The 20,792-nt window shown below is 39.8% G+C and overlaps 1 protein-coding gene across 3 annotated transcripts in view; it reads right to left on the minus strand.

Moving 5' to 3' along the window:
• Nucleotides 1-17,036, minus strand: part of rdm1 (RAD52 motif containing 1) — a 33,317-nt gene extending 16,281 nt beyond the window's left edge. For 2 of the 3 annotated variants that reach the window (XM_034190405.1, XM_034190407.1), the window contains exons 1-3: nt 17,005-17,036; nt 14,076-14,185; nt 1,788-1,967 (exon numbers count right to left, since the gene is read on the minus strand). In XM_034190405.1, coding sequence (XP_034046296.1) covers nt 1,788-1,967; nt 14,076-14,185; nt 17,005-17,026 — 312 coding nt within the window. In that variant the 5' untranslated portion in view covers nt 17,027-17,036. Of the gene's footprint in view, nt 1-1,787; nt 1,968-14,075; nt 14,186-15,465; nt 15,573-17,004 lie in introns of those variants that run through there. The other variant, XM_034190406.1, reaches the window with a different exon arrangement.
• Between the last annotated feature and the right edge of the window lie 3,756 nt (nt 17,037-20,792).

Genomic DNA, 20,792 nt, shown 5'->3' on the forward strand with positions numbered 1-20,792 from the left:
TATGGACACAGAAGGACCTCTGGATTATTTCATGTAGAATTTTCATGGCAGGTTGTTTTTTTCTTCAGTTCAGAGCGGAGCAGAGACGCTGTTTTTAGCTGCTGCCCTTCACAGCTCTGTGGCCACAGAATGCACTGACTCTCTGATCTCTGCGATTTGATACGAAGAAAATGAGAAATACATTTCTTATTGCTTTAATTATTGGCTTAAAACTGCAAAACTATGACACTATAAACTTGAAATACAAATGAATTGGTACATTCTCAGCAACATTTTATTTCATTTTTCAGAAATTCTGTGCTGGGTGGGACAGCCAATTTGAACCTGAGAGCCGGGTGGACATTTGCAGTACTGGGCGGGCCGCACACCGTGGCTAGAACCCTGGTTGCACCCTTATTCCACTATGGAGTAAATAAATTTTTGAGGATGTCTCTGTACATTGCTGCATTCATCTTTCCCATCAATCCTGACTAGTCTCCCAGCTCCTGCCACTGAAAAACATCCCCACAGCATGATGCTGCCACCACCAATGCTTCACTGTAGGGATGGTGCCTGGTTTTCTCTAAACATGACGCCTGTCATTCACGCCAAAGCGTTTAATCTTTATCTTAATTATTTAGTTTCTCGTGGTCTGAGTGTCCTTCAGGTGCCTTTTGGCAAACTCCAGGTGGGCTGCCATGTGCTTTTTTATGAAGGAGTAGCTTCTGTCTGGCCACTCTACCATACAGACCTGATTGGTGGATTGCTGCAGGGATGGTTGTCCTTCTGGAAGGTTTTCCTCTCTCCACAAAGGAATGCTGGAGCTCTGACAGAGTGACCATTGGGTTATTGGTCACCTCTCTGACTAAGGTCATTCTTCTCCGATCGCTCAGTTTAGACAGGCAGCCAGCTCTAGGAAGAGACCTGGTGGATCCGAACGTCTTCCATTTATGGATGATGGAGGCCACTCTGCTCAATGGGGCCTTCAAAGCAGCAGAAATGTTTACATACCCTTCCCCAGATTTGTGTCGAGGTAATCCTGTCTCGGCGGTCTTCAGACAATTCCTTTGACTTCATGCTTGGTTTGTACTCTGACATGCACTGTCAACTGTGGGACCTTATATGTAGACAGGTGTGTGCCTTTCCAATTCATGTCCAATCAACTAAATTTACCCCAGGTGGACTCCAATTAAGCTGTAGTTTTTTATTTTTAATAAATTTGCTAACATTTCAAAAAGCTTATTTCACATTGTCATTATGGGGTATTGTGTGGAGAATTTTAAGGAAAAAACTAATTTTATCCATTTTGGAATAAGGGTGTAACATAAAATGTGGCAAAAGTGAAGCGCTGTGAATACTTTACGGGTGCACCGTAGGTGGCCGAAACCAATATCCGCAAAAATGCTGAATATCAGCACAGATAATCTGTCAACCCCTAATCTGTATATTTTATATCGGCATTCAGATTGGTTCTTGCATCTATATGCACAACATCCCATCATTTTGAAACTTTATGGACAGTAAAATCATGACTCCAACAATCTGTTTAATTGACGTGTGTAATTCACAATGTGATCAATGTGAGATCACTGTGGCTTTGAAAATATGGTGTCTGTCACTCAAAATACTCTCAGTATCTCTCTAGGCATCCTACACCTTACCTCACAACCCCATGCCCTTTTCAACTGATATTATTTCTGTGTTTCAGGCCTGAACATTTAACGAGAAGCTGTTCACCATAAACCCAATAACAAAGCCAGGTCTGTTGTCCCAACCCTGATCACAAAGTACTGGTCTGAAATCCTTACTTTGAGTGGAGACGTTTGGAACAGCATCTGTCCATCAGTCTGCCGTTGTGCTTTTGATGCCTGAGCTGCAGAGTAGAACTTGATGATGGCGTAGAACCCCGGTGAGGCCACTGGGGCATTAGGACACACTTTAACCAGATACAGAGGTCCAAAGGTGGAGAAGACTTGACACAGCGCCACCTGGAGATAAACAATGAGTGTCTCTAAGACAGTTTTTGCAAGTACAGATTTAATTTGATTGTTTTTAAAAACAGAGAAGACTGGTTTAAAATTATTTCCATCAAATACGAGATGAAGTATACTGGTTTAAACTAGGGATGGGGCAGATCCGATCTAGTATTGGTATAGGATTCCAATACCAACTTAATTTCCGAAAATTTCCGAGCCAGGAGCCGATGCGTATTATATTTGAACACCCTGCGATTTTGCAAGTTCTCCCACTTAGAAATCATGGAGGGGTCTGAAATTTTCATCTTAGGTGCATGTCCACTGTGAGAGACATAATCTTAAAAAAAAAAAACAAAAAAAAAAAAAACAGTAAATCATAATGTATGATTTTTTTAATAATTTATTTGTATGTTACTGCTGCAGAATCAGTATCTGAACACCTGTGAAAAATCAATGTTAATATTTGGTACAGTAGCCTTTGTTTGCAAATACAGAGGTCAAACGTTTCCTGTAGTTTTTCACCAGGTTTTCACACACTGCAGCAGGGATTTTGGTCCACTCCTCCATACAGATCTTCTCTATATCTTTCAGGTTTGGAGTTTCAGCTCCCTCCAAAGATTTTCTATTGAGTTCAGGTCTGGAGACTGGTGAGGCCACTCCAGGACCTGGAAATGCTTCTTACAGAACCCCTCCTTAGTTGCCCTGGCTGTGCGTTTGGGATCATTGTCATGCTGGAAGACCCAGCCATGACCCATCTTCAATGCTCTTATTGAGGGAAGGAGGTTGTTTGCCAAAATCTCGCAATATATGACCCCATCCATCCTCCCTTCAATACGGTGCAGTCGTTCTGTCCCCTTTGCAGAAAAGCACCCCCAGAGTATGATGTTTCCACCCCCATGCTTCACGGTTGGGATGGTTTTCTTGGGGTTGTTCTCATCCTCCAAACATGGTAAGTGGAGTTGATTCCAAAAAGCTCTATTCTGGTCTCATCTGACCACATGACCTTCTCCCATGCCTCCTCTGGATCATCCAGATGGTCACTGGTGAACTTCAAACGGGCCTGGACATGTGCTGGCTTGAGCAGGGGGACCTTGCTGCCCTGCAGGATTTTAAACCATGACAGCATCATGTGTTACTAACGTAATCTTTGTGACTGTGGTCCCAGCTCTCTTCAGATCATTGACCAGGTCCTCCTGTGTAGTTCTGAGCTTTCTCAGAATCATCCTTACCCTACAAAGTGAGATCTTGCATGGAATCCCAGACCGAGGGAGATTGACAGTCATCTTGTGTTTCTTCCACTTTCTACTAAATAATCATGACGGTTGTTGTCTTCTACCAAGCTGCTTGCCTGTTGTCCTGTAGTCCATCCTAGCCTTGTGCAGGTCTACAGTTTTGTCCCTGGTGTCCTTTGGTCTTGGCTATGGTGGACAGGTTGGAGTGTGATTGATTGAGTGTGTGAACAGGTGCCTTTTATACAGGTAACAAGTTAAAACAGGTGCAATGAATACAGGTAAAGAGTTCAGAATAAGAGGGCTTCTTAAAGGAAAAATTAACAGGTCTGTGTGAGCCAGAATTCTTGCTGGTTGGTAGGTGTTTAAATTCTTATTTGCAGCAGTAACATACAAATAAATTATAAAAAAGAAAAAAAAGGAGGATCTTTCAGGATCTTTTTTTTAAGATTATGTGTCTCACAGTGGACATGCACCTATGGCCCAGTCAAATGGCACTTAACGAAGGGTGACGAAGCCCTGATGAAACAAGAAATATGGACCTTCATTGACTGTCGTTGACATCGTTTAACCTTCGTGCAGCGTCGTTCCTGCAGCTGGCGCTTCGTCAGGATTTTTAAACTGTTGAAAATTTTGAACGAAGGGCAATGAAAACTTCAGTTCGTCTGTGTCTCGTTTTGCTGTCGTTCTTTATGTTTTTTAATCGTTTGTGTAGTTTTTGTAACGTTATTTAATTTGACTTCGTTGGAGCAGCTGAATGTTTTCACACAGTGCAGAAGCCGGTTTGTGAGCGCCAAGGCTGCTGCTGTGTGCACGTACATCGGAAATTACAGGGCAAACTCAGCTTGCTTGCTTGGATTTTTGTGATCTGTGTGGGGGGTCAGCTTCAATGGGCTCAGGCACCTTACATAGGCCAAAATGAATCTTTTGTGTGGATATAATGAATTATTTTGCCACAAGCAACTGTTGAATTTGAAACAACAAAAATGTTGTGTAATTTCCGACGGTACTTGAATGCAGCATTAGCGGCAGCAGGAGTCCCTGCGTGCGCTTATTATTTTTATTAAATATAACAATATGAGTGTAGGAATGATAATCCAGTCCTTCTGTACTTGTGGCAACAGGTAGATGAATCAAAATGATATAAAGAGCTGTTCTGGAAGGCAGAATTCACGTTGTGGATCAGTGATCAGCTGGTGGAAATAACCGCACATGTCATCTTTACACTTATATTTATTCTCCCTTTTGACAGTTTTCTGTTATAAATAAATATATATGGCTTAGAACATAATACTGTGATACAGCAGTGACCACGGCGCACTTTTTTTTTTTTTTTTTTTTTTTTTTAAATCGGAGGAAGACGGAGCGCGCAGCGTGTCAAAAGACAGTGTGGATTCTGATAATGATGGACATGATCCGTCTTTTGTTCTGGACGAGGAACCAGAGCAGGTGGTCCACCGACGTGCGCACAGATCTCCACAGCTTCTGTTTGTAGTTTCTCCAGGACTCAGGCACTATGAGCTCCGTCCCAGCGCAGAGTCCTGGAACGCAGAGACGCAGACACACACTGCTCCAGCTGTGGCTCCAGGCAGGGCAGGACTGACATCTGAAAAGGGCCCAGGCACTTTTGAATCATTTTTGACCATTCAGGTGGAGGTCAGCAAGGTAACATAACACTATACAGTGTAGTTAACTTGTGTAATGTACCTCTTCCATTCCCATTTCAATGTTCTGATTTGACTATAAACATCTCTCTAATAATCATTAATCCTCCATTTAACCCTTGTAAGGTGTTCATGTTTTTGTTACAGAGAAGGTATTCAGGTTCACTGGACCTGGGCCTATAGAAGGAAAAAAAAGCATAAAAAACAAAAACAAAGCTCCTGTGCACCCTAATGTTCCCTTCATCCTGCTTGTGAAGTTCTGTGTATGTATGTTTTTGAGGGTGAGAGATAGAGAGAGAGGAGGATAAGGTCACTAACTTTTTTTTTTCCTGATTATGAGCCCTGGCCAGTGAATCTCAATGTGAAAAAAAAAATAAAAATATATATTATATATATATATATACACACACACACATACATACATACACCATTTTCCTTAAGCAAAAACTGAAAACAGGTCCCACAGACCTAAATGCCTTACGAGGGTTAAGCAAAGCAATATTTCACTAACACACACAACAGTGTAAGTTGGACACCAAATCTAGTCAGAGCATTATTTGACACCAAAGCTAAGGCACCACACACACACACACACACACACACACACACACACACACACACACACACACACACACACACACACACACACACACACACACACACAGGTGCTCCAACTCCTAATTCCCTAATGTATTATGTCCTTAAATCTAGATGGTCATATGAATAACATGGAAACAGTAGGGAAATTGTGCTGCATAGGCCATGAGGTAAATATGATTTCTGTTAATGTACAGTAAGAAAAGGGCTGTGTTGTGCACAACTCCATCTGGGCCGCTATTGTATGTTCTAAGTCTTACTGAATAAAATTAATCCCTTAGTAATAATTTCCTAGGTTAAACATTTTCATACTTTCAGCTTACAATTGCTCCAGTCGAGAGATACTGTCAGTGAGCTTACTGAATGGAATGTTAATAACAACCAAAAATATTTTATGCCAATTCCACAGCGTATCACACGTCTTTCTGCCCCTTCTCACCAGGCTGACAGTAGCTACTCCACCTTGGAACGGCTACCACCGATTGCTAAACAGTAGCACAGCTAGTCGGCTTCTTACCTATCCATCTAACACGCCACGAGGCAGCTAATACTTAATACCAGATGTCTTGATAATGACATGGTATGCCATTACAGAAAGAAAAGATTACACAAATACATTTTGTATAAAATCATAGTTGCACAACACACGACAAGCAGTAGAGTAGAAATAAGATATTAGTTGGATTTGAGAAAGTGAAAGGGGGGGATGTCATAACTAACACGCACTAGCAATGACTCTAGACACACAGCACAGGTCGTCCTTGTGACAGCTCAAGACAAATGGAAGAGTTCTATATGCTGGATCAACAATACAAGAGAAGTCAAAGTATATGAAAATAAATCAAATGGGTACATGTTTGTGACTGATTTGAGAAAGTCAGGATGACGCCTTAGTCTTAGTTTCAGGCAATAAATGGGAAACGAAACGCCGAAGCGGTGAATAGCTACACTGCATTGGCTAGCTACTAGCAAGTGTTGAGATGAATTCTTTTCCTCCTCCTCACTCTGCTCCTCTGGTTCCCCAGCTCTGACAACCATCTCCTCCTCCTCCTCTTCACTCTCCACCACCTGTGCTCTCGACGCCAGTCCCGGGCTAGTTTGAAATGACAGACCGGCAGCCCCACTACCCGAACCCGAGGTCGAGCTTGTGGTTTTAAACGTATCTGTGATTTTGGCACATTTTGCTGCGTCGTCTTTTAATTTCTGTTTTCTTTTTTCCTTTCGCTTCTCAGCTCCACTCTTTTGCTTCTCCACTTTGTGCACAACTCTCCGTTCTCCACTCGAGCTCGGACCGAATCGCCAAAACAGAGTGATGACTTGGGTCAGGTGGGGGCCTGTAGGGAGGGGCGGGCCTTCAAGAACCAAGGAATTTCATTGGACTAGCCCAATGTGCCTCAGGAGAAGCATCCAATGAGCCACTGTGTCATTTTTTACCGTCGCAATCAATAAAAACTATAATTATATACATATATTTTTTAATGACAGACCTGAGGGGGCCCAAAATGCGCGAGGGCCTGGCAGGATTTGCCCGGTACGGCAGATAACCAGTCCAGCCCTGGCTCCAGGTGCGTTTCGCCGAGATCGTGAGCTTCGTTTTTTTTTATTTCCTCTTTCGTCCCTTTTGCACTCTTGCTTCGCAGACTGTTCGGTGATAAAAGCTCTTTCGTCCACCTTTTCTCAATGAATTGTGACGTTTTTTTACTTTTTCCCTTCGTTCAGGAATCGTGTGCCGTGTGACTGGGCCAAGATGAAAATTTCAGACCCCTCCATGATTTCTAAGTGGGAGAACTTGCAAAACTGCAGGGTGTTTAAATACTTATTTTCCCCTCACTGAATAAATATATATATATATATATATATATATAAATATATATATATATATATATATATATATATATATACACACACACACACACACACACACTTGTACAAGCATGAAAACACAGGAGCCACAGAGAATCAAATGGAAATGAACCATGGACAATTGAGGGTTTAAATACACAAACTAATCAGTAGCGTGAAACTGACTGAACATAACATGACTGAAAGCAAAACCCAAACTCCAGAGTAGGGCTGCAGCTATCGAATATTTTTGGAATTGAGTATTCTATTGATCAATCGAGTAATCAGATAAAAAGTACTTTTGTGTTTTTAAACAGTATCAATAGTGGCAGGGCTCTCCCTAAGCAATGGCACAATGTCGCTGTGCCATCATGCAGATTTTTAAGTTTAGGATGTTTCCTCTCTCTCTGTTTTCCCAAGTAATTATTTACTTTTTCATGTCGTTAACAGTTTTGGAGCTTTCCCGAACCATAAGCCCAGACAGTCTATGAAATCTTCAGTCTGCAGACATTCTTTTTTCCCCCTCTGATTACGCATTTCATTTGCACTTTTTATTACTGTGATTTATTGAGTGTTTAGTGTATATTTATACATGCTGTACAGAGTGCAGGTCAAACCAAAGTCAAATTCCTTGTTTTCTGTAGATACTTGGCGCATAAAGGTGATTCCGATTCTGCATGTGAAGAACACAGCCTGTGAAAACCGGCTGTGGAGGGCAGCGTTTCCATAAAAGCTGCACTGTGCAGCCTGCTGATAAAAACTCTTATCAAATTTGAATAAACACTTTTATTTTGAATAGTTAAGCATATACCTTTTTCTTGAGCTGCTTGGGTGGGTAGGGAGAGTTCCCATGGGATAAAAAAGGTTTTTAACCTACCATCCCTGGTTCTCAAGACCAGGCACCTAAGTGGCTCTACTCTACTCTTTTCTACTCTCCTATTTTACTCTTCCTTTTTAGATATACCTTTGTATACTGGCATAGTTCCACCTTAGAATTGGAATATAATATATAAGATATACCTTACTGAATTTTCATGATTCACTTAAAGTGCATGTCCTTTTCGCTTCATCTGTGGAGGTGGAGAACAGCCAGAGGACCAAACCATGTTTTTTTTTAACATATAACACACTGCTTCACCTTAAATGTGCAATAAGTCAGTTTAAGATGATCAGCGTGGACCCAATTTATCTTAAAAGGCTTTGTTTTACTCAGCATGCGGTTTTGTAAAGTTGTAGCATCGCCTGCTACATTAATTAACTGTTACATTAGTTATGCACATGCTCTATGGTCTTCTCCGTTTTTCGCGGGAGCGTTACAGCACCACATACAGGCTTGGCGTATGTACTACAGCATTAAACGAAGCCTCGAGGCAAAGAATTTGCCTCAAACATGTTTTGCAATTGAATTACTTGATTAATCTTTTCAGCCCTACTCCAGAATAATAGAAAATTAAACATAAACACTACAATGTCAAAATAACAACAAAGGAAGTAGCAAAATAAACATAAAAATCCAAATGCAAAATTACAGAGATTAATGTGAAACTAGACCTGTAAATGAGTGGAACTAAATGAGAACACCACAAGAAGAATAGTTTCAGGAGAGAACATAGGAGCCAAGTAATAGGATTAATATTTATTAATTTATTTATTATCCCATTTATTAATAGGATGAATAAATTTAATAGTTTTGATTGTGTTGAATGTTTGGTCTCCAAAGTAAAAGGTCAAACAATGTCGACATCCATTGGATTCCATGACATGTGCCATATGTGACGATGTAATGTGATAATCAGTGGTGGGCACTGTTCAGCTAATCTGATAACCGATAAATATCGAAGCTAGTGTTTTGTTAGCGAATTAGCTTTTCAGATAAGTTTTAAAACCATCATCGGACCAATTATCCATCCATCCATCCATTTTCTACCGCTTTATCCGGAGTCGAGAAGGCAGCAGCTCAAGCAAAGCCGCCCAGACCTCCCAATCCACACACACCTCCCCCAGCTCCTCCGGGGGAACCCCAAGGCGTTCCCAAGCCAGCCGACAGACGTAGTCCCTCCAGCGTGTCCTGGGTCTTCCCCGAGGCCTCTTCCCGGAACACCTCTCCAGCGAGGCGTCCAGGGGGCATCCGTAAAAGATGCCTGAGCCACCTCAACTGGCTACTTTCAATGTGGAGGAGCAGCGGCTCCACTCCGAGCTCCTCCCAAGTGACCGAGCTCCTCATCCTATCTCTAAGGGAGCGCCCAGCCACCCTGCAGAGGAAACGCATCTCGGCCGCTTGTACTTGCAATCTCGTTCTTTCGGTCATGAGCCAAATCTCATGACCATAGGTGAGGATCGGAACATAGATCAATCGGTAAATCGAGAGCTTTGCCCCCTACTCAGCTCTCGCTTCACCACAACGGTCCGATACAGCGACCGCATCACTGCAGACGCTGCACCGATCCGTCTATCGACCTCACACTCCATCCGTCCCTCACTCGTGAGCAAGACCCCGAGATATTTAAACTCCTCCACTTGAGGCAAGGACACTCCACCGAACTGTAGAGGGCAAAGCACCTTTTTCCGGTCGAGAACCATGGCCTCGGATTTGGAGGTGCTGACCTTCATCCTGGACGCTTCACACTCGGCCACAAACCGCCCCAGTACCCGCTGAAGGTCCTGATGACGAAGCCAACAGAACCACATCGTCCGCAAACAGCAGAGACGAGATTCTGTGGTTCCCAAACCAGACCGCCTCTACACCCTGGCTGCGCCTAGAAATTCTGTCCATAAAGATAATGAACAGAACTGGTGACAAAGGGCAGCCCTGGCGGAGGCCAACATGCACTGGAAACAGGTTTGACTTACGAGGGTAGGCTGAAAAGTTCTAAGGCTCACTATGATGCAGTTAATGCATTAACTGATAATGCATTAACTGCATCATAGTGAGCCTTAGAACTTTTCAGCCTACCCTCGTACTACCGGCAATGCGAACCAAGCTCCTGCTGCGGTCATACAGATAGCCCTTAGCAAAGGACCCCGGACCCCGTCCCCCCGGAGCACCCTCCACAGAGTGCCCCAAGGGACACGGTCGAACGCCTTCTCCAGATCCACAAAGCACATGTGGATTGGTTGGGCGAACTCCCATGAACCCTCGAGCACCCGATGGAGCGTGTAGAGCTGGTCCAGTGTGCCGCGACCAGGTCGAAAACCACACTGCTCCTCCTGAATCTGAGGTATCTTCCGATAAATTTAGTTCTGATAACTTTTAGACTGCTCACATTTTTTTTTACATAGCTAGTAACTTGAAAAACATTTATAATCCCTTTTGCTCCTGTCTGCTATGTATTTTGCAGCAGTGAGGTAGCTAAGAGGAGCTGAGCTCAACTCTGCCCCCAGCAGAAGGGGCCTGGCTGCCAAAAAAAAAAAAAAAAAAAAGTCATTATTCATTAACCCTATACCATGGTCCAGTGATGAGGCTAAGGTCTTGAAATGGGCAGCAGGTTTCACTTATGGTTTTGCTTTATAAATAAAATTATTCCAGATAGAATAACTACATTAATGTAAACTGTTAAAATGTACAAAGTGGATATATAACACATATCTGTTAATTTTTTAAATAATTCTGAAGATTTGAACATTAACACACAGGTTCCCAAAGGGATTATGGGTAAACTGTATCCTGTCAAGGTAAATGATGCTTCCCTACAGCAAGGGGCAGAGTGCATAAAGACAAAAGCGCTGGCTCATTGGCTGTTTGGGTTTGTGATCGTCTTTGATTCTATGAGAAGCTCTTGCGGTGTTTAAACTCAAAATCGGCTTGTTAGTAGCTGACAGCGTATGGGAGGCAAAATTGAAACTTATCGTTTATCGGTTAGCTGTAGATTCCGATAAGTTTTTAGGCAGTTTATCGGTTTAGCGTTAAAAAAGATAACTTTTCAGTTAGCTGATTACCAGTTATCAAAGCTAACTTCTTAGCTAGGTTAGCTGTGCCCACCACTGGTGATAATTAAGTATGACACATAGTGCAAACTATTCCTTTATAAAACCATATTAACTCAACCAATAATTTGCATCACTTTTTACCAAAATTGGAGTAACTTTAATTTTTGACTACTGTACACACTGAAATTGACCTGTCACTATTTTTGCTGTTTTTACTCCTTAACATTCAGTCAAAGATTGTCCAAACTGTACCTTTTTGGAATCTTTATGATCAGACAAATAATGTGGTATAGTTTTCAATATGATTAGAGCATTTTTAAATTTTGACCCCTGTGTAATTCTTCAACTGACCCCTACCTGGTCACTTCTTGAAAATTCAAGTGGCCAATTGTTTTTTTTTTTTTCCCCTCTCTCTCAAAAGAGTAATGTCTAAGGACTATTTGTGCCAAATTTGGTGCTTGTTTCACCATTTGAGAAATTCCTCTGTAAATATTCTGTTATCTGTTGGACTAAAGGTTGAATAATACTTGGCTGTTTGTAGTGGGCTAGTCTTGGCCAAATGCCAGGGCTGGTGATTTTGTTTTTGTCTCAGTCCACCGAGAGTCACCTGGATGCTTCCTGGATTAATCCTGGATGAATGCTCTGACACTTATGAGCCTGTGGTCCTCCTCTTTCCACTGATCATACAGTCTGGACTTTGGGTGGAACTCTGTGCATTGTTAGGAGCTCACAGTATGTTATTTATTTGTTTAGTTTAAAAAAAAAAATATCATGAAAAACAATATTTTTGTCACATATTTCAGAAATTTAAAATGTATTTATATATTCTTGACTCATTACATCAACCATTTTTTAATTCTAATTTTGATAATTATGGTCTATATCTCCAAGAGAAAAAAAGTTTTCAAAATCTAACAATATGTCATAGCTCACTCTAGCACGGTCCAGAGTACCTGGCGTGAGTACACTCTTAGCTACACATCTGGGCAGGAAACTTGCAGAAATTAAAGGTTCTCATCACTTCCTGTTGTGTCTATTTTCTTCCACTATTGATTAATTTTGCCTACCAGCGAAACCATAACAATTTACGGGCTCAGTGTTACTTATTTACCAGTTTCATATAATGTTATAGGCCTATGTGTTAGTAAACAAACAAACAAACAAACAAACAAACACACACACACACACACACACACACACACACACACACACACACACACACACACACACCTGTGAAGCTCTTAAACAAAACCCCACCACCAGTACAAAGTTCTATAAGAAAGCATCAAAATCAGAGATCAAGTATTAAGAAATGTAACTCCCTTCAGTTACTCCATTGTTTTTTCCACTCTGGGTCACCACAGCAATTTGGCACAAGTTTTACACAGGATGCCCTTCCTGGTGCAACTCCACATTACATGGAGAAATCTGGCAGGGGTGGGGTTTGAAGCGGGACCCTTCTGCAGTGAAACCAAGCACACTAACCACTTGGCCACCACCACCCACTATCAAGTATTAGGAAATGAAAGAAGGCATTTATTTGATTCCAAGAGGGATTAAACTGAAATAGTTGGAGTGAGCATGAATACACCATTAAATCGGGCATGTATTTGATTTATTTATTTGTTGTGGTTTGACAGATGGATGAATAACGATTACATTATTGTGCTCTTATTGTTTGTGTAATTTTTACAGGCTTAGCTCAGCAAGGATATAGTATTATAGGCTAACAAGGGAAAACAGAATTTGCATTATTGCCGTATCGATTGCATGATACTCATCCAAAGAACGCTGGGAAAGGCTCCAGCCCGCCAGTGACCCTTAACTAGAATATGCGAGTGTAGAAAATAAATTAATTAATCTAACCAGCCCGGAAATGACTGTCTCTGAAACGGTCCTTTCATCAAAACCACAACCATAAATTTGTTCTGTCATTATTAATAAGCCAACAAGCATAAATATTAGAAATGCAGAAGTCCGTGTTTGCAGTTATTTCTTTTACAACCAAGATTAAATCTAACATCATCTCTTCACATTTACATTTTAATGCTCATCAAAAAGAGAATGATTAGTCAACAACTATTTTGTTAATTGATTAATCGTTTTGAGTTCTTTTTAATATCCAATTTCTTTGCTGTTTAAAACTTGATTTTTTTGTTTGTTTGTTTTTCCTGGATTTTTTTTGCTCACTGCTTTATTCCGATCTGGCAGTAAACTGAATATATCTGGGCTGTGGACAAAACAAGACAATTAAAGCTGTAATCTTGGGCTTTGGATAACCCTGAGCAACAGTTTTCAGCATGTTTTCTTCTTTGACCTTTCAAAAAACAAAACTAAAAATCAACTAATAGATTGATGGAGAAAAAAAAATTAATTGTTCATTCTATTATGAAAACAGTTGCAGCCTTATTAAATCAAATCACATCACTAACAAATATTTAAATTTATCACAAAACATAGGATTTTCCCAACTCATCTCTGTATGTGTATTACTGACATACTGCCACCAGATGGCATGCACTGTTTATGTTCTTGTTGATGGTGCCTCTTGGAAGTTTTTAATGTACTGGCCGGGCTGCAGGACAAAGGACTTAATTAATTTCAGAATTAAATGTGGCAGATATCATTATTTCAAGGAGAAAACTGTATTTCATGTATAATTAATTTCCCTGGAATGGTTTGGGCACCTTTAAGTTTCCATGGTAACTCTGCTTCATTTGTGGAACCAAAACAACAGCAACAGTTCACCCGATTAACTAAAGTAAGACTGGATTAAATGCTCAGAGTTGTTTTGTGGATCTCTGGTGTCCTTTATTTGGACATGGATTTGAAGCTTTGGCTCATCTTCAGGTGCAACTCACGTGGATTTGGGCCGCAGTCAGTGATGGCTCGATGTCCCAAATGAGCAAAGTCTTATTGTTCTCCACAGGAACCACAAACTCAAGGATGTCCACCTCCAAAGGCATCAGAGCTGGAAAAGACAAAAGTTATATTGTGACATTTTAAAATGTTTTTAGGTTGAGTTATGAGTCAGGTTAAAATTAGGGTTGTCAGCTTCCCCAGTGAATCCCAACCAAGCTTGTTGGTCTTGAAAACAATGAAAACTCGCAAACATCACATATGGATCACACACGGTGCAGCACTGCAGAAAACTTAGAAAGATATTCACAGATTCAAAGTTCAAGGCTCAATAAATCACAAGAAAAAAGTTATAGAAAAACAGACAACACCGGTTTCTAACCTCATTTTAAATATTTATTTATTTTTAAATTGAACCTTGCTCTGAGGTGGCCAAATAAGATTGATCTGAATGTGCAGGCGGCTGTGAAATGAATGTTTAAAGACTGCCTACAAAGTGCAAAAATGGGAAAAAAAAGAGAAAAATACTCAATGACTTCAATAAGCTATGTTGTGACATCAAATTTGCCTCATATATAAATTGTCTCTTGCTGGTTATACGATAACTGCATTGTTTTGAAATATGTCATTTTGCATTATAAAAGTGTAGTGATGTGTCACTACATCTTATAACAATGAAGCTATTGAAAAGTTTAACAATGGAAAAAAAAAATCTCAGAAATTATGCAAATTTTTCCAGACAGAGTGCTGTAGTATAACCAGCAGTAAACCTTTGATGTGTGAAGTAAATTTGGTGTCACAATACCTTATGACAGGGAAGTTACTGACTATTTAAACAATGCAAAAATTTCTAAAATTATATTTTTCCTGTAGTATAACTAGCAGGAAACATCTGACATATGAAGTGAGTTTGGCGGCACTGCACCTTATAACAATTAAGTCATTACCTCCGCCAGTGAAGTTGGAGGAGGTTTGTTTTTGCACCTGTTTGTTTTTGACCAGCCTAGAACCCACAATTTTTTACATATCCTTAAGAAATTTTTACTGACGATTAATATTCTGATACACAAGAACTGATTCAGTTTTCAAAGTCATAGGTCAAAGGTCACACAGAAAAATCTTCAGATATTGGACAAATCCCTATCTTTAACACTGAACAATTTTTCAAACATTCATAAATCTGTTAAAAAAACATCAAATTTCTTTCATATTTGACAGCATTATGTAGGATGGTACCCTACATACACTTTGTTTGTTTGATCCGGATCTGGGCCAGATGACAGATTTAAATTTAACAGTGAAAACCACATTTAATGTATATTTTACATTATATCTTAATCAAATATGCCTTAACCACTGATATTTGAAAGTGAGGTGCAGACTGGCACTCACCATCGCATGACAAAGTTTGATTGGGTGTGTCCCAGATCGAACGGTACCCCTGCCTTCACTGCGCATGCGTCATTTGGGACCACAGCAGCATGTCTGAGTCTGACTCTCTACACCCAAAGCGATCAAAGGGAATAATGTGATTATTAACCATCAGATGACAAAATAAATCATTCTAAAGTCAGCTTTAAGCAGAAACAAGGCCGTTTTAAGGAGAAACAAGGCGATAATCGGTGAGTCGCTACTGACGCAGGCACAGCAGCAGCACGTCAGACTCAGATGTGCTGCTGTGGCATTCTCATCGCTTCCCCATCTTTTATTATGAAATAATACTGAATTAATGTGGAAATGATTGTTGTACAAAAGCTTCAGATATCTGTCCCTGAGATAGATGATGACTAGAGGCAGTTTTAAGCAGAAACGACGAGATAATTGGTGCACCGCTGCTGACGCTCAGAAATTACGCTGTGGTCTGAAATGAGGCACGCGCAGTGAAGACAGGGAGGACCATTCGGTTGGCGACACCGGATCTGATCCAGATTTTGTCGTCATTTAAATTAACATTGAAAACCCCATTTAATGTATATTGCATATTATAGCTTAATCAAACGTGTCCCAATCATTCTCATATTTGACAGTGGGGAGCAGACTGACACTCACTATCACCTGACAAAGTTTGATCCAGATTGTGCATTTTGTGGACATTTGAACTTAATATTGAGAAGCCTATTTGGTGTACATTTTACATTATACCTCATTCAAAAGTGCCTCAGTCACTCTAATTTTTCAGTTATGGATTTTCCGAGACCACCAAAATTGAATGTAGGCTCCAATTTTATGCCTGTCTGTCTATTTTCCAAACCAAGTGCCAAAAAGAAATGACAAATTGTGCATAGCAAAGATAAGCAATGTTTTATGAAAATTATCTGAAAAAGAATTCAGAAAGGAAAAAAAAAGTAAATAAATAAATTAAATAAAACTCCACAAAAAACTTAGATTCAAATGCATGAACTAGATACATACTCCTGGCATTTGATCACATCTTATTTTTCTTATGAAAAGCCACTTCTAAGAGGACTTTGACCTTGAAATTTTTTTCCAAGGTTATTATTATTTTTTTTTTTTTTTTGTAGAATTGGAAACTGTTGGCGGAAGTTTGTGCTCTAGTTAAGTATTCTTCTCGTGTATATTTTCGGTGTTGCACTTTGTAGACGGTCCCTAAGCTTCATTTCTCAGCCACCTGCAGATTAACGTTATTTGTCCAGTTCGATAGACGGTTCAGTTTGATAAAAATGAAGTTGTAGCTCGTTGTTGACCTTCCCGAGGTTAGAAACTAATGTTTGTTTTTCTACACGTTTCTCATATGATCGAGTCTTGAGCGTGTTTCACAGTTCTGGTCCTCGGAGCCGAAGCATGGCACAGTTTCCATTTATCCCCGAACTAATCAGACCAGATCAGCTGAGCCAGTTATTACTTCACTTTGTCAGCATTTTGAACTCAAACCATTGTTAAAATGTTTCAGAATAAAAAACTTTTACTCACCGTTTCCTTGTTTGTCCTCCATATTTGCTGCGTTTTAGCTTATAGGCGGAGCGTAATAATCCCAGCCAATGGGAAAAAAGGAACAGTTACGTCCTCTGGAAGCAACCAATCACAGGATCTGTTATCCTCCACGTGCTCGAACACGTTTTCTATTCAAAATGTTTTCATTCATTTTATTTGTTGCGTTTACAAACCACCTAAAAAAGTAAATATATACATTTGAAAATGTGTCAAATTTAAAAACTGTCAACACAAATAAACATAAAAAATGCAATACAATAAAAACACAAACTATTAAAGAAAAACTTTCTTAAAATTGTGTGTTTGTACTACTTTGGAAATTCCATTTATTGAAATGCTTGAAAATAATGTAGTGGGAAAATTATTTCAAATAAACATAAAAAAGCAATAAATATGAAAAATACGTTTTATTTAATCTGGATTTAAAACAATTTTAATGAATGATGATAGTGGATATCATCACGTGTCACTGTGAAAATACTTTTGGACATGGTTGTCATTATGAGAAAAATCGTCTTTTATTTAATCAGGTTTTGGAACGTTTTTAATGAATAATAATAGTTGATAACGCAAAGTGTCACTCTGAATAGTTGTAGACATGGCTGTAATTATCAGATTCTCTCATTCTTGTGTGACTTTTTTGAGTTTAATTGGATTTTTAAAAGCGACATTCTGTGCACTTTGGATCAAATTTTTCTGGAAGTATATCAAATATTGATATTCTAGTGATATATATATATATATATATATATATATATATATATACACACACACACACACACACACACACTCAAAAATATAAACGCAACACTTCTGGTTTTGCTCCCATTTTGTATGAGATAAACTCAAAGATCTAAAACTTTTTCCACATACACAATATCACCATTTCCCTCAAATATTGTTCACAAACCAGTCGAAATCTGTGATAGTGAGCACTTCTCCTTTGCTGAGATAATCCATCCCACCTCACAGGTGTGCCATATCAAGATGCTGATTAGACACCATGATTAATCAATCAATCAATCAATCAATCAATTTTTTTTATATAGCGCCAAATCACAACAAACAGTTGCCCCAAGGCGCTTTATATTGTAAGGCAAGGCACAGGTGCACAGGTGTGCCTTAGACTGCCCACAATAAAAGGCCACTCTGAAAGGTGCAGTTTTATCTCACAGCACAATGCCACAGATGTTGCAAGATTTGAGGGAGCGTGCAGTTGGCATGCTGACAGCAGGAATGTCAACCAGAGCTGTTGCTCGTGTATTGAATGTTCATTTCTCTACCATAAGCCGTCTCCAAAGGCGTTTCAGAGAATTTGGCAGTACATCCAACCAGCCTCACAACCGCAGACCACGTGTAACCACACCAGCCCAGGACCTCCACATCCAGCATGTTCACCTCCAAGATCGTCTGAGACCAGCCACTCGGACAGCTGCTGAAACAATCAGTTTGCATAACCAAAGAATTTCTGCACAAACTGTCAGAAACCGTCTCAGGGAAGCTCATCTGCATGCTCGTCGTCCTCATTGGGGTCTCGACCTGACTCCAGTTCGTCGTTGTAACTGACTTGAGTGGGCAAATGCTCACATTCACTGGCGTTTAGCACATTGGAGAGGTGTTCTCTTCACGGATGAATCCCGGTTCACACTGTTCAGGGCAGATGGCAGACAGCGTGTGTGGCGTCGTGTGGGTGAGCGGTTTTCTGATGTCAATGTTGTGGATCGAGTGGCCCATGGTGGCGGTGGGGTTATGGTATGGGCAGGCATCTGTTATGGACGAAGAACACAGGTGTATTTTATTGATGGCATTTTGAATGCACAGAGATACCGTGACGAGATCCTGAGGCCCATTGTTGTGCCAACATCCAAGAACATCACCTCATGTTGCAGCAGGATAATGCACGGCCCCATGTTGCAAGGATCTGTACACAATTCTTGGAAGCTGAAAATGTCCTAGTTCTTGCATGGCCGGCATACTCACCGGACATGTCACCCATTGAGCATGTTTGGGATGCTCTGGACCGGCGTATACGACAGCGTGTACCAGTTCCTGCCAATATCCAGCAACTTTCCACAGCCATTGAAGAGGAGTGGACCAACATTCTACAGGCCACAACTGACAACCTGATCAACTCTACGCGAAGGAGATGTGTTGCACTGCATGAGGCAAATGGTGGTCACACCAGATACTGACTGGTATCCCCCCCAATAAAACAAAACTGCACCTTTCAGAGTGGCCTTTTATTGTGGGCAGTCTAAGGCACACCTGTGCACTAATCATGGTGTCTAATCAGCATCTTGGTATGGCACACCTGTGAGGTGGGATGGATTATCTCAGCAAAGGAGAAGTGCTCACTATCACAGATTTAGACTGGTTTGTGAACAATATTTGAGGGAAATGGTGATATTGTGTGTGTGGAAAAAGTTTTAGATCTTTGAGTTCATCTCATACAAAATGGGAGCAAAACCAAAAGTGTTGCGTTTATATTTTTGTTGAGTATATATATATATATATATATACACGCTGTTTGATGATCATTTTCCTCTACTTGCACCCATCTTGTGTGTTTTTTAAGAGCTGACGTAACATGTGAATTTCTCCTCTGTGACTTCAGTAAAGTCTTATCTTATATTAAAAGTTATTTGATGAGCTGTTTGTATGAATGTTGTACCTTTTAAGTTTTAAGTCTTTTAATGTTGTATTGTGCTGTCACTCATAACAATTAAAAATCACCTCTTTAAATTTACTCAGCCCGATGTGGTGGCGTCACACCATGACATCATGAAAACTAGAAAGTAAAGGTTTTTTTTTTACTATCAAAAGTGAAGGTTCTTTACAATGTGACGTCATCTACACGTTCACTCATACAGTTCCGCCCACAGCGCTGGAGCTCACTTGATTTTCAAATTAAAAGCACAGTTTTCCAAAAGGAGAACGATAACTTTATAAACAAACGGCATTCACTAAGAATATATTTGGCCCTGATTTTTTAAAATAATTTTTCTTTTGTAATTCACAAATGCTGTGTTTTCTTACGGCAAACCGTTGCTATTTTAGCACATTGGAGGCTTTTATTTTACGAAACTCAACAGGTGGTTTGGAAAGTGAAAGTGAATCAAAGCGCAAACAGAAAAAATCATATTCCACTTTAAGGAATCACAAAATACTTATACGGGGGAAACGGTGTGATGAAAACAGGATTTAAAATATTTTTGTCTTATGAAATCATTTCCTGGTGTGTCATCTTATGCTTTAGTGCATTCGAATATTTTACAGTACAAAAAATAAAATAAAAAATAAAATAAAAAAAAATATTTTGACACATTTCAATCCCATGTCCACTTTTTATAAACCATCAAACTCTGGGAACTAAACTGTGGAAACGCTTACATCGATACAAAATCAGTTCAATCAACACTTGATGCATTAATACCTCTGTAAGTCAGTCTTCATCAGCAACTTTACCAAACTCAACCTGAGAGACTGCAACATATTAAAGATTAACAACTACAGCAAATTTTACAAACTCAATGTGAGAGATAGAGCAACACATTACATATGGAACAAACAATTACATTACATATGCAACAACACATTATATATATATATATATATATATATATATATATATATATATATATATGCAACACATTTTATACATATATGTATTTATACATATACATACATGTGTATGTGTGTGTGTGTGTGTGTCTTCTAGATAGATAGATAGATAGAATTGATTGAATAGATATACTGCTCAAAATAAT

The sequence above is a fragment of the Thalassophryne amazonica genome, chromosome 16 (genome assembly GCF_902500255.1).
Source record: "Thalassophryne amazonica chromosome 16, fThaAma1.1, whole genome shotgun sequence".
Taxonomy (NCBI): Eukaryota; Metazoa; Chordata; class Actinopteri; order Batrachoidiformes; family Batrachoididae; genus Thalassophryne; species Thalassophryne amazonica.